Source organism: Podarcis pityusensis, assembly GCF_964106645.2.
Source record: "Podarcis pityusensis genome assembly, chromosome: 7".
Lineage (NCBI taxonomy): Eukaryota > Metazoa > Chordata > Lepidosauria > Squamata > Lacertidae > Podarcis > Podarcis pityusensis.
In genome coordinates, this window is record NC_138031.1 from 20840749 (window position 1) to 20853720 (window position 12972).

Genomic DNA, 12972 nt, shown 5'->3' on the forward strand with positions numbered 1-12972 from the left:
TACTTGCTAGAGTCTTGAGAGACAAAGGAAGTACTTCTTTCACACACACATATATATATATATATATATATATATATATATATTAATGGATGGCTACAAATTAGACAAATCCAAGGGGGATATGTTGATTGTTCCCTCTATTTCTGATTGTCAGGCTGTGAGTATCATTTGTTTTGTAGCCCAAATAGCACAACCAATGCACCAGAGGGAAATACTAGTAGGCTTGTGGAGAACCCCAAGGTTTGCAAGTACAAAAAACTTTATGGGGTGGGGGGAAAGCTTATGGGAAAGTCGTCTCACCACTAAAGACTTAGCAGTCTCCGTTGTCGTAGAATGATGGACGAACGTGGCTGCATACATGCCATACATTTAAAGCACAAGATGTTTTCCCCAAAACCCCTAGGAACTGCAGTTTGCTAAGGGTTCTGGAAGTTGTAGCTCTGTGAGGGGTGAAAACTAGAGTTCCCAGGATTCTTTGGCGAAGTCTTGCGTGTACACAGCCTGTGTGAGTGCTGGAGGAGAAAGTGAGTGAAGGGACTAGAATTCTGAACAGCAGTCCTTCACGGTGCAACATTTTATTGCAGGTTCTACCTGTCAGTAGCCATGATGGCGAAGGGTTTAGAAGAAGGGGGGTTTCCCTCTGAATTTTCACTGCTAAGGCCTAAACAACAGGGGCTGTCTGTCACCTTTATATCCTGTTTGAACTTTCTGAAGGCATATAGCTGCGTTTGAAACTTACTGCAGAAATCAAAAGACCTTTGATCTGAGCTTTATGGTCATCTTCTTATGTCCACGCAGTTCCTTCCGTTACCACGATTCTGTGCTTCTTTAGTCAAGGGCTTCCACTCTGACAGTTGTTAATGCCGGCTATTAATTGAACTGTGTGAAGGTTGTGTCAGAAGCACATTAGGTTGTAAATCATGTGTCTGGTAGAAAAACGTTTATGATTTCTATTTTTGCCATGAACAGGAAATTGGGTTGGAAGGGATTCAGGTATTTTGTGTGACGTGAACGTAACTTAACTTTATCTAGCAGCCTCAAAAGCAGGCAGGCAGGCAGGCAGGCAGGCAGGCAGGCAAGCAAGCAAACAAAAAAACCCTATGCCAAACCCAAACAAACAAACTCTGCAAACAGTTTGTCACCCTTTGCAATGCCAAAGATATCAATTCATGCACACTTGTACTGGTGCCGGTGTGCACAGATAGACAAGATATAGATTATGAGATAGACAAGTGGATATAAAAGCATCTTAAAGGCTGGGGCTGCAGACACACCATATATTTAAAGCACTTGGCTTCCCTCAAAGAATTCTGGGAATTGTAGTTTATTAAGGCTGCTGGGAATTGTAGGTGTGTAAATTGCAGTTTCTGTAACTGGACTTTACCTACTACAGATCTACAATTCCCAGCAGGCTTAACAAACTACAATTCCCAGAATTCTTTGAGGGAAGCCATGTCCTTTAAATGTGTTTTAAACTACAGAGCCTAGGACTTGCTGATCAGAAGGTTGCTGGTTCAAATCCCTGCGATGGGGTGAGCTCCCATTGTTTGGTCCCAGCTCCTGCCCACCTAGCAGTTTGAAAGCACTTCAAAGTGCAAGTAAATAAATAGGTACCGCTCCGGCGGGAAGGTAAACGGCGTTTCCATGCATTGCTCTGGTTCACCAGAAGCGGCTTAGTCATGCTGGCCACATGACCCAGAAACTGTATGCCGACTCCCTCGGCCAATAAAGCAAGGTGAGCGCGGCAACCCCAGAGTCATCTGCGACTGGACCTAATGGCCAGGGGTCCCTTTACCTTTTATGCTGTGTACACAGCTTTAGGGGCCATTCCTTCTCAAGTTTTATTGTGGGTGCGTTCTGCAGTGTCCTTGACACAGTAACTGGGCATTGGCAGTGAATTTGTTCGGCTTTGATTTCTTCTGCAATGCTACCACAATTGGTTGCACTGCTGCCCCTCCAGACAGTGATAAAGTGAGACAAAAATGAACTTGGAACATTTCATTTCAAGCATGGAAGAGTTCAATTTACCAAGGCCTGGGGGCACATACCTCTGGGTGGCGGTGGGAGATCATTCCAGAGTTCAGGTCCCACTACGGAGAAGGCCATTCTATGTGTTCCCTCCTTCACCCCCCCAATTGCAGTGGCAATCAAGAGAAGAGTGTGCCTTGTCAGGATTGAGTTGGGTGGTAATGAAGGGGCTTCTCCTACAGATACTTGGATCATTGGGTTGTTTAGGGCTCCATAAAACCATTACTATCTGAGCAAATGTCTAGTTCGCACCCACCCACCCACTCTCATACATATACCATACTGTTATGTCTGGCTATAAATACAAATCAGGGAGCCAGGGATGTAAGGAGGTTGAAGAAACCAAATGATAAGGGGTTAAAAGACACCAATTAATCCTTCAAAACAGACAAGCACTTTTTTCAGTCTGGCTCAAACAGTTTGCTAACTAAAGTAACAGATGAACAAAAACATCAACAACAAAGATTTTATCTATGAAGAAAAGTTGTAATTCTGATCTGATGCTTTCAAAACACACTGGGGTGCGAAAACAATCAGAAAAATCTTTATGAAGTTAATTGGTTCTAATTATAAATTGCAGTTATGTTGGTCAATTAGATTTGACAAACTGCCCCATGATATTGTTGCAAGGAAGCTGGTAAAATGTGGACTGAGTGAGGTACAGTAACTGTTAGGTGGATTTGTAGACGATGAACAACAGCGGGCCCAGGACGAAAACCTTTGACACCCCATTTGTTGCTTTTCCCCAGGATGATGATGGTCTGGAGAAATCCAAAAGACAATGTCAGAGATTGTTTTTTCTGCTTGACAAATAGACACTGGGCTGAAATCTGAACATATTGTACAATATCTGAATTTGCCATCAGCAACAAGACCCATTGAACATAATGATGCACTTCCAGTTATAAAGCCACAAGAATCTTGGAATTTTACTAAGAATGACACTGAAAGTGAAAATCTTGGATCTGATGTGGAAGCTCAGTGTGAAGTATAGGACCATGAAGCCTTCTTTGCAGGACCTGGTTCCTCAACCGACCCTCATTTGTTAAAGCTAAGGAGGTCTTTTGGTGGTGGGTCAGCACCAAACACTTTTGGTGGTGGGACGCGGGTGGCGCATGGGACGTGGGTGGCGCTGTGGGTAAAAGCCTCAGTGCCTAGGACTTGCCGATCGAAAGGTCGGCGGTTCGAATCCCCGCGGTGGGGTGCGCTTCCGTTGCTCAGTCCCAGCGCCTGCCAACCTAGCAGTTCGAAAGCACCCCCGGGTGCAAGTAGATAAATAGGGACTGCTTACTGGCGGGAAGGTAAACGGCGTTTCCGTGTGCTGCGCTGGCTCGCCAGATGCATCTTTGTCACGCTGGCCACGTGACCCGGAAGTGTCTCCGGACAGCGCTGGCCCCCGGCCTCTTGAGTGAGATGGGCGCGCAACCCCAGAGTCGGACACGACTGGCCCGTACGGGCAGGGGTACCTTTACCAGCACCTTGAAGGAAGACCACCTAGTAGCCCCATGCAAGTGAATTATAGGCATGGAATTATGTACAAAGTGAATACCTGGTGGGATATCCTATGGATATAAAACACTATTATAAAATGCATCTGTGGTCATAATTCAATGCAGCGCAACAGATCCAGGTTTCAATTAGGGTTTTCCTTGAGTCATTTGTCCTCAAGCAGCTTCCCCAGTTTTAAAAGTCATGTGCTGAGCTGCAAAGGGGACTGCAGGAGGAAAATTGCCATCGCAGAAGTTTAATGTGTACACAGTATTAGTTGCAAATGTGCAGTGCGGCTCAGTGGATCAGTGCCAAGTTGTTTGAAATCTTAGTCAGAGTGGAGGGGGGGAGAAACCAGCATCATTGCTTCCCTCTTCCACATTATATATGCAAACACTCTTTTCAATCTTGTATCGACATGCAAAGAAATAATCTGGTGAGTTACATTTCCCAAACTGTTTGCTTTTGCTTTAATCATATCTCCGATGCAGAAATGATTCTGTGTTTTGATGAAAGAAATGAAATTGGTCTCTGTTCTGTTATCATGCCTGCTTTCTACCCCAATCGTTTGACAAGAATCGCAACCCACTCTCCGATTTAGCATTCCCTGAGAGAGTCGCTCGGTCACATACCCATTATACGAGAGCAGATATTTTCCATGTGCGGCGGTCTGTGTGTTAATGTTTACTGGAGGGGGGGATTACAGCAAGCCTGGACCCTGCAAGTCCATTTAAATAGTTCAGTTTGAACATGGGAAGTCTATTAAGGTGGACTGTTCGACTCGTTAAACTTTGTCAAAAGGCTCTTAGCCGTTTTCTGTGCAGAGGGAGCTGAGCAGGCGTGCATGTTTGAGGTCATGCTTCGAGCCAGAGTGTAAGATGATCCTCCTTTGCCGAACCCATCAGGCATCCCTTCGCACAGGGACACACTCACTCACACACATTCCACTCAAGTCATCTTGTGAAAGGCTGCCGGCTTCCAACTTGGCTTGAATGTACAACCTTAATAAAACACGCCGAGGTCTCCGAGAAAATAGCAGTTCAGCCGCAGCGAGGGTAGGAGAAAGAGGCTGGGGCTATGCCTGGGCAGCTGACTCAAAGAGGCTGCATGCTGAAGTGTAACAGAGAGGAAACGATAAATCCCGGCTACTATGCAATAAATTGCTCAAACTCCAGCTAAGGAAGCAATCAGCTCTGGTGCACTTAGTCACTGTTGTTGTTGTTGGTTTTTTTAAAGTCACCATTTATTATCTGAATCTTCTTCACTTTTCTTTACCTTCTCTGATCCCCCAAAGGGATTTCAAAAGACAAGGTAAAGCATTTTTTTTTTTTAGAAAAAAAGAAAAGAAAAGGAAGGAAGGAAAGGGGTTGGGTCAAAATTGTCTCTAAGAGCAGGAAAGGAAAGGGACAGTAACATGACCATATTCCTTCAGCTTGCTTTCCTTGCTACACTTCTGACTCACCTAGGCTGCAGCAATCCACGTCGGGGTCCAGAGTCCAGTGCCAGAAGATATAACCGGATTCAGCATGGACAGTGCACCTACACGTTCATCCTTCCAGAACAGGATGGGAACTGTCGTGAAAGCACCACCGACCAATACAACGCTAACGCTCTCCAAAGGGATGCCCCCCACATGGAGCAGGATTTCTCTTCCCAGAAACTGCAGCGCTTGGAGCATGTGATGGAAAACTACACTCAGTGGCTGCAAAAGGTAAGCACTCCATTTTTTTCCGATTCCTCGCACACCTTGCTCAAGTTGTACATGCTATTCTGACTGAGATGTTATATTGGCTGGGCGGACATTGCGTACGCGCTGATAAAACGGTGACAGCATCCTCTCTGTTGTGGAATAAAGCAAATAAAGCTTGGTGCATGTTTCTTGAAGATTCCCCCCACTCCTAAAACAAAAAAAAAGTTTGATCTCTTTAGTTTCCGAACATAAAAGCTGGGGCTTATAATAATCCGTTAGGAACTTCTGAAGAAATACATTTTATATCATGTGCTGGTAGCTTATGATCAGTTAACCTGTTGACAAGCTAAAACAGGCTCTTAAAAAATAAACTGCATGCAATATTTTAAGCATGATCTTGGTGCTCATGGAAATAAGTATTGCCAGTTGGTTAGATAAGAGATTAAGCGTTATGGATCTATAAAGAGAACTGTAAAGGTTTTTTCTTTTTTAACCCTCATAAAAATAAAACAGCTTGCATCTGATATCAATATCAAGTTGAAATTTATTCCAGTAATAAATTTCAACACTGCAGGGGATAACTGATGAATGGTTTAAGGGTAATTACGGTAATCGTTCAGTACATTGTGCCTCATCAATAAACCACAAGACTCCTTCCATTTTTATTTTTATTTTGGTTCAGCTAAGAAAAAGTTGATACAAGTTAGGAATGTTATAAATGTGCTTAGTCAGAAGAATAATGCTGGAAGTTTTAGATGAGACATGCATGCACCTTAGTAGAACTGTGGCTAGGTAAAGGGTTTGCTGTTTTTGTTTACACTGGATTGTCATCTGAAAAGCAGCTTTGAATCACACATCCCAATACATCACCTAACTAGTGATTTGAAAACTTTTTGGCCATTCTCTGCGCCTGAATATTCTGAGGCTGCCTTTCGACATTCTATGCACAATCCATTCCTTAATTATACAAAATGGTCACCAAATGTGGTTCATTATATCGCAACAGTGATAATCAGCTGGACAGGTGGATTTCATGAGCACAATCCTGCGCTACAATCCTATGCACCTCGACTCAGAAGTAAGACCCACTGTTTTCAGTTGGATTTACTCCTTCATAACAGTGCATAGAATTGCAGCTTTAAAGCTTTCCAGAGAAGATCTGCCTCATTTAGACTTATGAACGTGTTGCTACTGCAGTTTTCCTGGTTTAATGTTGCATTTTAACCTGAATAATAGCTTGGGAGGAACCCACATGGCTTCCATGTTTTGGTGAAATTGTACAAAATTTGATGCGCTGCGCTGTCTTTTACTCTTCATAGGCATGCATCACAATTCCAAGTGCATTTCCCTAGAGATAAGACTAATCTAATGCATTGGGAATTCCTCCCAGTTAAAGGTTTGTAGGATTTCAGCCTGTGCCTCCAACTTCATTGAGAGGAGACTTAAAGTAGAGGGACGCTTTTATAATAAACACTTGTTCTATTCAGCATGGCTTTGAGCAAACCTTATGCAGGAGAGAAATGCCTGCATTCACAAGTCCTCTGTGTTCACGTGTCATTGCTTCTCTTGTGGAAAGAGCTGCTCTGCTAGAAGGCATCTAGGATGTTGTTCCGTGTTCTGCATTTGACCACTAGGGACTGAACTAAGCCCACTGTTTTATTTGCAATCTGCACAAGGGGGGGGGGGGGCGAGAGAGGTGGAAGTAAGGGAGGAAAAAAACCTACTTCTGAATTGCAGTTGGCCCCCAGGCTCCAAGAGCAGATAGCCACTGGCTGACTCATCACCTAAGTGGTATGTCTAGGGAGAGCACCGTTCAGTGGTTATTGGAATTTTGAAATTAGGCAAAAGGTTTCCTGATGGGTTCTTTCAAAGCAGCAAACAAACAAAGGTCACAACTTTTCCTGTTTCACAGAACAAAATAGCCTGCTTCCCAGCATTATAGGTGGTGGTGCAAATGACTCTTCTATTGGGCTCCATTATAACATACCAGCACAATCCATTTGCTGCATTGTTGGTGTCAATGTGGGCTATTTATATTGCAATTCCTCCTTTTTAATAGCAAAGACTATATTACAGTTCCAAAGCTGAGGTTTATGCTCCCTAATTCCCTCCCCCCAAACCCCGTCTGTTCAAATAAGTTTCTGTTTGAGCAATATATTGCCACAGACAGAGTAAATGAGAAATATTACTAGTCCCATGGCTATGACCCAAGCGCAGCATTAGAACTGCTTTAAGAATCTGGGAAGATATATATTTATATTCACAGTGCTTGTGTCTATGTGGGTTCCTGAGCCTTTCCTGTAATGTATCACATTCATTAAAACTGCTCAGCATTAGAGCACGTCAGAACATATTACTTCTATTAGAACATATCCCAAACACAGTCTTGTACACTTTGGAAGGCAGACTGGCAATGTAAGAAAGGATTGTAGTATGCATTGTTTAACGAGGAAGTTGACATTGCGAGGGTCTTAGTTTAGCTAATCTGGAAGAAATGTAGCCTGATCTTTCTTTAACAAAAAGCGAAAGGCAGCAGATTTTGGGAAACAAAATAAATATTTTTAAACCCCTCTTAAAATGAACTGTCAGTTTAAATCTTCCTGAGGATTGCCTTGTCTGAGTTTCTGCATTGTCCAATGACATTTGCATATTCACGGTTGGTGCGGAAGTGATTGGCTGGAGGAAGACCCAGCTTAGGAATGAGGGGCTCTTTTGCCGAAACTACCAGAAGGTGATGGTTTGGGAAGCCTATTTAGCGCTTTTCCCTTGAAGGATTTGTTTTAACAAGGGTAGCTTCCTTCGTTATTTAACCCTGGGCTGCGCATCTGCCATGTTTGTTCTAACAGCGTCAAACAGGCTGCTTACTGGTTTTTATTCCTTGCAATAACTGGCTGTCATGCAGCATTGAAATGCTTAGGTTGTAATTTCAGTGTTTAAACATTGTCAAAGAATAACTGACATTTTTAGCTTGGCAACTATTCAGGATTTTTTTCCCATGCTGAGCGAATGTATGGTACCAATAGAAGTACAAATAGTTTCACAACTGTGCAGATGTATGTATGGTATCCATTTAGTCCTCTCTCAACACAATGCTTGAGATTGCTGTAGGTGGATGAAGTTGCACATCGGCATAATGCGGCCAGCATTTTTTTTTTTTTAATCTCTCTCAAAACCGTTTCTAGCAAAAGTGTTTGGCATTCAATACCCAACAGTTAAAAGCATAACCTTGTTAAAGAGAAACTGGCGGTTGTTTCTGTAATCAGCCAAAATCTAAATTAAAAATGGGTCTGTTAAGCCGATCTCCCATGAATCAGATTGGAAGATAATTCAGGGGAATGTTCTCTGTTCCTTTTACCATGTGGCAGAGTTTTCATGACTGAGTAATTTGAATATGTTTTCATAAACCTCTCCATATACGCTTGGGATGCCTGATCACATGTTGTACCTATTTTCTGACCGTAGACCACTTTGGTCTGTTAAGGGTGTTGTGTATGGAAGATGATGGCTCAGCATATATGATAGCCTTACAATCTTGACGTTTCCTGAATTTAGGCAGACAGAATGTCTTTTCTGTTGTCATTCTCAAGATCCTATCTTGCCCGTCTGTTTCTGTCCTATTCATATATTGCCTTTCTCAGGCCCCATCCGCAACTATACATTTAAAGCAGTATCGTGTCACTTTAAACACTCATGACTCCCCGCAAAGAATCCTGGGAACTGTAGTTTGTTAAGGGTGCTGAGAGTTAATTTCACAGTGCTACAATTCCCGGAGTTCCCTGGGAAGAGGGATTGGCTTAAGCTACTCTGAAAAAAGATGGAGGAAGGCAGGTTTCATCTCATGCTCCAAGTACAACTTGGCAATGCAGTGAAAAGTGCTAATGGAGCCCTTATCCTTCAGTGCTTGCTTTCTGCAAGCAGGGAAATGAGCGGGTTGTCGTTGTTTTGCATACAGCAGCTTTTGAAAATGTTATCCCCACTCGCAGTCTGAGGTGGTACAATCCATTCTACCATCTCATTCCCACCAGGTTTTGCTCCATGTATAGCTCAGTCCTAACCATCAGTTAGCAACTAAGAATGATAAGTGCCATAGCATAAAGAACCATGGTCCAACTTATCTTTTAAAAAAGGCTTTCTGAGCAGTGTGACTTGGCCATTTCATAATGTATGCTGAATTTGTGGAGTTTGGTTTCTTATTTTTACTTTTAGATTTGCATTCAAATTGTTGTGTATGTATTTATATCTCTTAAACGTTCTTTTTCTGATATCTTTACTGAGCACCACTTCAGAAACATTGGTTGGCAGCTCCTTTATAAATTCTTCAATAAACAAACAAACTGAAAAGCCACTTAAGTAACGCAGATGGAGTTCAGAGAGAAGAGAAATCCCAAAATGCTTTACTAGAGAAACTGTACAGAACATTGTATAATATGAGGAGAAATAGAGGCTTTATCTTTCTGACTTCAGGCCTTGTAGACAGCAGGGAGGCATTCAATCAAACATACAGAGGAAAACTCACTCAGTACTACATAGCCAGTGAGGCCATGTGCTACCTCAAGAAACATCACGCCGCTCTTTCTTGCTGGTTGTTCAGCAATACCTTCACTTGTCTAGTCTTGGCTAGTTGGCTAACAGAACTTACCCTGAAGTTGCACGTGAAATGATCCTTGCGGTTACACTTCAATTAAAAGGTACTCTGAACATCAGTGTTCTTCCCTGAGTAGTTGGTGTCTAAGGGAGTAGGAAATCTGTGTGTGGATTTCTGCAGTTGCAAGGTGTTGTAGATCACATGTCCAGGGTTTCATTGTGCTATTCCCTTCTCACTTTTTTCTGATACCTGACTCTCCCTCCTCCTCTTTTTCCCAACTTGAATACTCTCGGAATTATTATTATTATTATTGTTATTATTATTATTATTATTATTATTATTATTATTATATTTTATTTATATTTCACCCATCTGACTGGGTTTCCCCAGCCACTCTGGGCAGTTTATAGCACATAAATTTTTTTGTAAAACATTAGGCATTAAAAATTTCTCGATACAGGGCTGCCTTCGGATGTCTTACAAAAGTCAGATAGTTGTTTATTTCCTTATCTGATGGGAGGGCGTTCCACAGGGTGGGAGCCACTACCGAAAAGGCCCTCTGCCTGGTTCAGAACAATTGTATGGGAAGCAACTGAATCCAGTAAGAAATTCTCCAACTCCACGTTCGACCAGTGCTCGCTGGGATAGAATCCTTAGTTACAATATCAGCTGAGATTTATAGTTTTTCTAAGCATTACTGAGATTTAAGATGTGGCAATAAACCAAATCTCTTCTTGGCAGTGTCCATGAAACACTTTTCTGATCATTTTGTACAGAGAAAACCCTAATGCATAGGCTTTAGTTCATTCAGTTATGATAGCCGCCTCTCCATCTCAAAAAAGAGCGAGATGTTGGATGGTGCTAGTTGGTGCTATTCAATGCACCTCATTTCAGTGTCACCCAACTAGGAATGGAGGAGAAATTAGATTCAGGATGCATTTAAAGATGAATATATCAGATTCACACTTTCCAAAACTATATGCAAATTGAAACACATCTTTCCTTTGAAATTCACAGTCCCCCCAACAAACATCATTTAGCAAGCATGCATAAAAATGAAGATATTATTGAAAAGAACATACAAAAGTCTATTTTTCTGCCCTGTGGAATGCCCTCCCACCAGATGTCAAATAGAAAAACAACTTTCTTCTTTTAGAAGAAATCTGAAGGCAGCCCTGTTTAGCGAAGCTTTTAATGTTTAACAGACCATTGTATTTTAATATTTTGTTGGAAGCCGCACAGAGTGGCTGGGGAAACCCAGCCAAATGGGCGGGGTATAAATTATTATTATTATTATTATTATTATTATTATTATTATTAATTATTATTTTCTATTAGAGGAAATTGCTAGTGAAATGTGTGCATTACTCAAAACAGCATTTAAAATTTGGAGACATTCACATTAGAATGCTGGTGAAATTTCATGCGGATTTATATAGATACAGGTATAAATTGCTGGAAAATGTGGAGAACGGTATTTAAGATTGGGTTGATGAGAAATGGAGAGAAGTGGAAGTGAAATTGACAGATCCTTCCATCCTTATAGTTAGCCACCCACTTTGTCTCTAAGCCAGAATGACCAGGGGAAGTAGTGTTTTGGGAAACTTGTGGCTGGTGACGAGGGAAAGCCATGAGACAGATTTTAAAATGCAGTGGGTTGCTCTCGGTTAGTCAAGCCAGGGTAGTCTCAATCTGATCTGGCTGAAGCCCTGATCCACCCAAATCAGGCTGATTTGGGTCAGTACTTGAGCTTTGACCAAACTGGCTACACAGCCCTATTTTTCATCACTTAGCCCTTTAACCAGGCACTTTTTTTGAATGCAAAGCGTGTGTCTGCCCCTGGGCTAAAATGCTCTTTGTATGACAGAGCAGTATTGCCCAAGGTCTGGGAAGGAAATTACCCACAGCAGGACCAATGGTGGTTACAAAGCAGTCGCTAGGAGTGGGCAAGAAATTCAACTTCCCTACGGTCTGTTTTGGGATTCTTACACCTGCGGCCAAGAACAGAGTCAGGCTGGCAGCGGGATTTTATTTAGCAATGAAAATTGTCTCAAAAGCAATGCACTTTGTGTCCAAAAATAAAAATAGTTGGCTGCTTTGGGCTTTAAAAACATCTTTCTCCTATTCATGTGGCTGAATTTCGTTAAGAGCTTTATTCATTCACATTCTGGTAACCCACAGAGATATTCCAAGTGCCCACAACAAAAGTCAAGGGATCCCCAGCGTAGAAATGCTAAGGATTGGTCAAAATTGAGAGATTACTTATTTGGCAATGATAAAATAAATACACGCAAGTGGAAGCATCAAAGGGCCATTAGAAAAGAGAAGCAGCATATCTTGCTTTGGGGGGGGGGGGCACCATCACATTTCTTTAGTTTCTCAAAATGTTTCCCAGGCTTTGATGGAGAGCCTTGTCACAATGGGCCATCCAGCCCCAAATTATTTATTTTCATTAATAACAGTGGTAGGTCGGCGCTTTGCGGTCACACTAAATCATAGAAAACTATCAGTCATCAGACTTGTCTCTAGGCTTGTCCCTGACATTCTCCCTGGGAGAACTCGCTATCCCTAAAGCACCAGTGTATATTTTACTAATCAAATGCAGAGGACAAATAGAGGCAACTGCTAATGTGATGAATAAATGGTGTATGTATGAGCTGCTAGGGTCCAACAAGGGATATCATAGCAGTCAGCATCTTCTTGCACATCTGTTGCTGGTGTGGATGTGCATTTGGATGTGAGTCTACTGGCTGGACCGAAATGGCCCTCTGCACTTTTATTTTATTTTTTAAATTAAAGATTTTCTTGTTTTAAAGAAGTATGTGTAATGTCTCTCGTATTTTTTCCATGTAACATTTTTACAAATCAGTTTCATTTGTTGAGACATTAGGGGGGGGAAGATGGGGGGGTCGGGTGGCGATGTTTCTATTTTGCTTAATGTCTGTAGGGTTTGGTGGCAGCATTGCTCGTGCTGTTCATTTGTGTTTCTTTGGTGGTGAGAGAGGTTGGGGTTGGCCTAGGGTGTGGTTGTTTGTTTGTGATTGGCTTTGGTGATCTTTGTTTTCATGTGTGAGTGGGGTGGGTGGGTGTTTTGGATCAGGTTAGCCATATTGATTTGTATGCTGTTGGTGGCCAAGAATAAGCCACAAATACCTGCACCTCCCCACCTCAGAAGGAGGAT

General features: G+C 42.2%; 1 protein-coding gene across 1 annotated transcript in view; it reads left to right on the forward strand.

The window, feature by feature from the left end:
- Positions 1–4395: 4395 nt before the first annotated feature.
- Positions 4396–12972, forward strand: part of ANGPT1 (angiopoietin 1) — a gene marked incomplete at its 3' end in the record, with an annotated part of 146321 nt that continues 137744 nt past the window's right edge. The window contains exon 1 of the mRNA XM_081012697.1: positions 4396–5227. Within this exon, the coding sequence (XP_080868823.1) occupies positions 4931–5227 (297 nt within the window). The 5' untranslated portion in view covers positions 4396–4930. The remainder of the gene's footprint in view (positions 5228–12972) is intronic.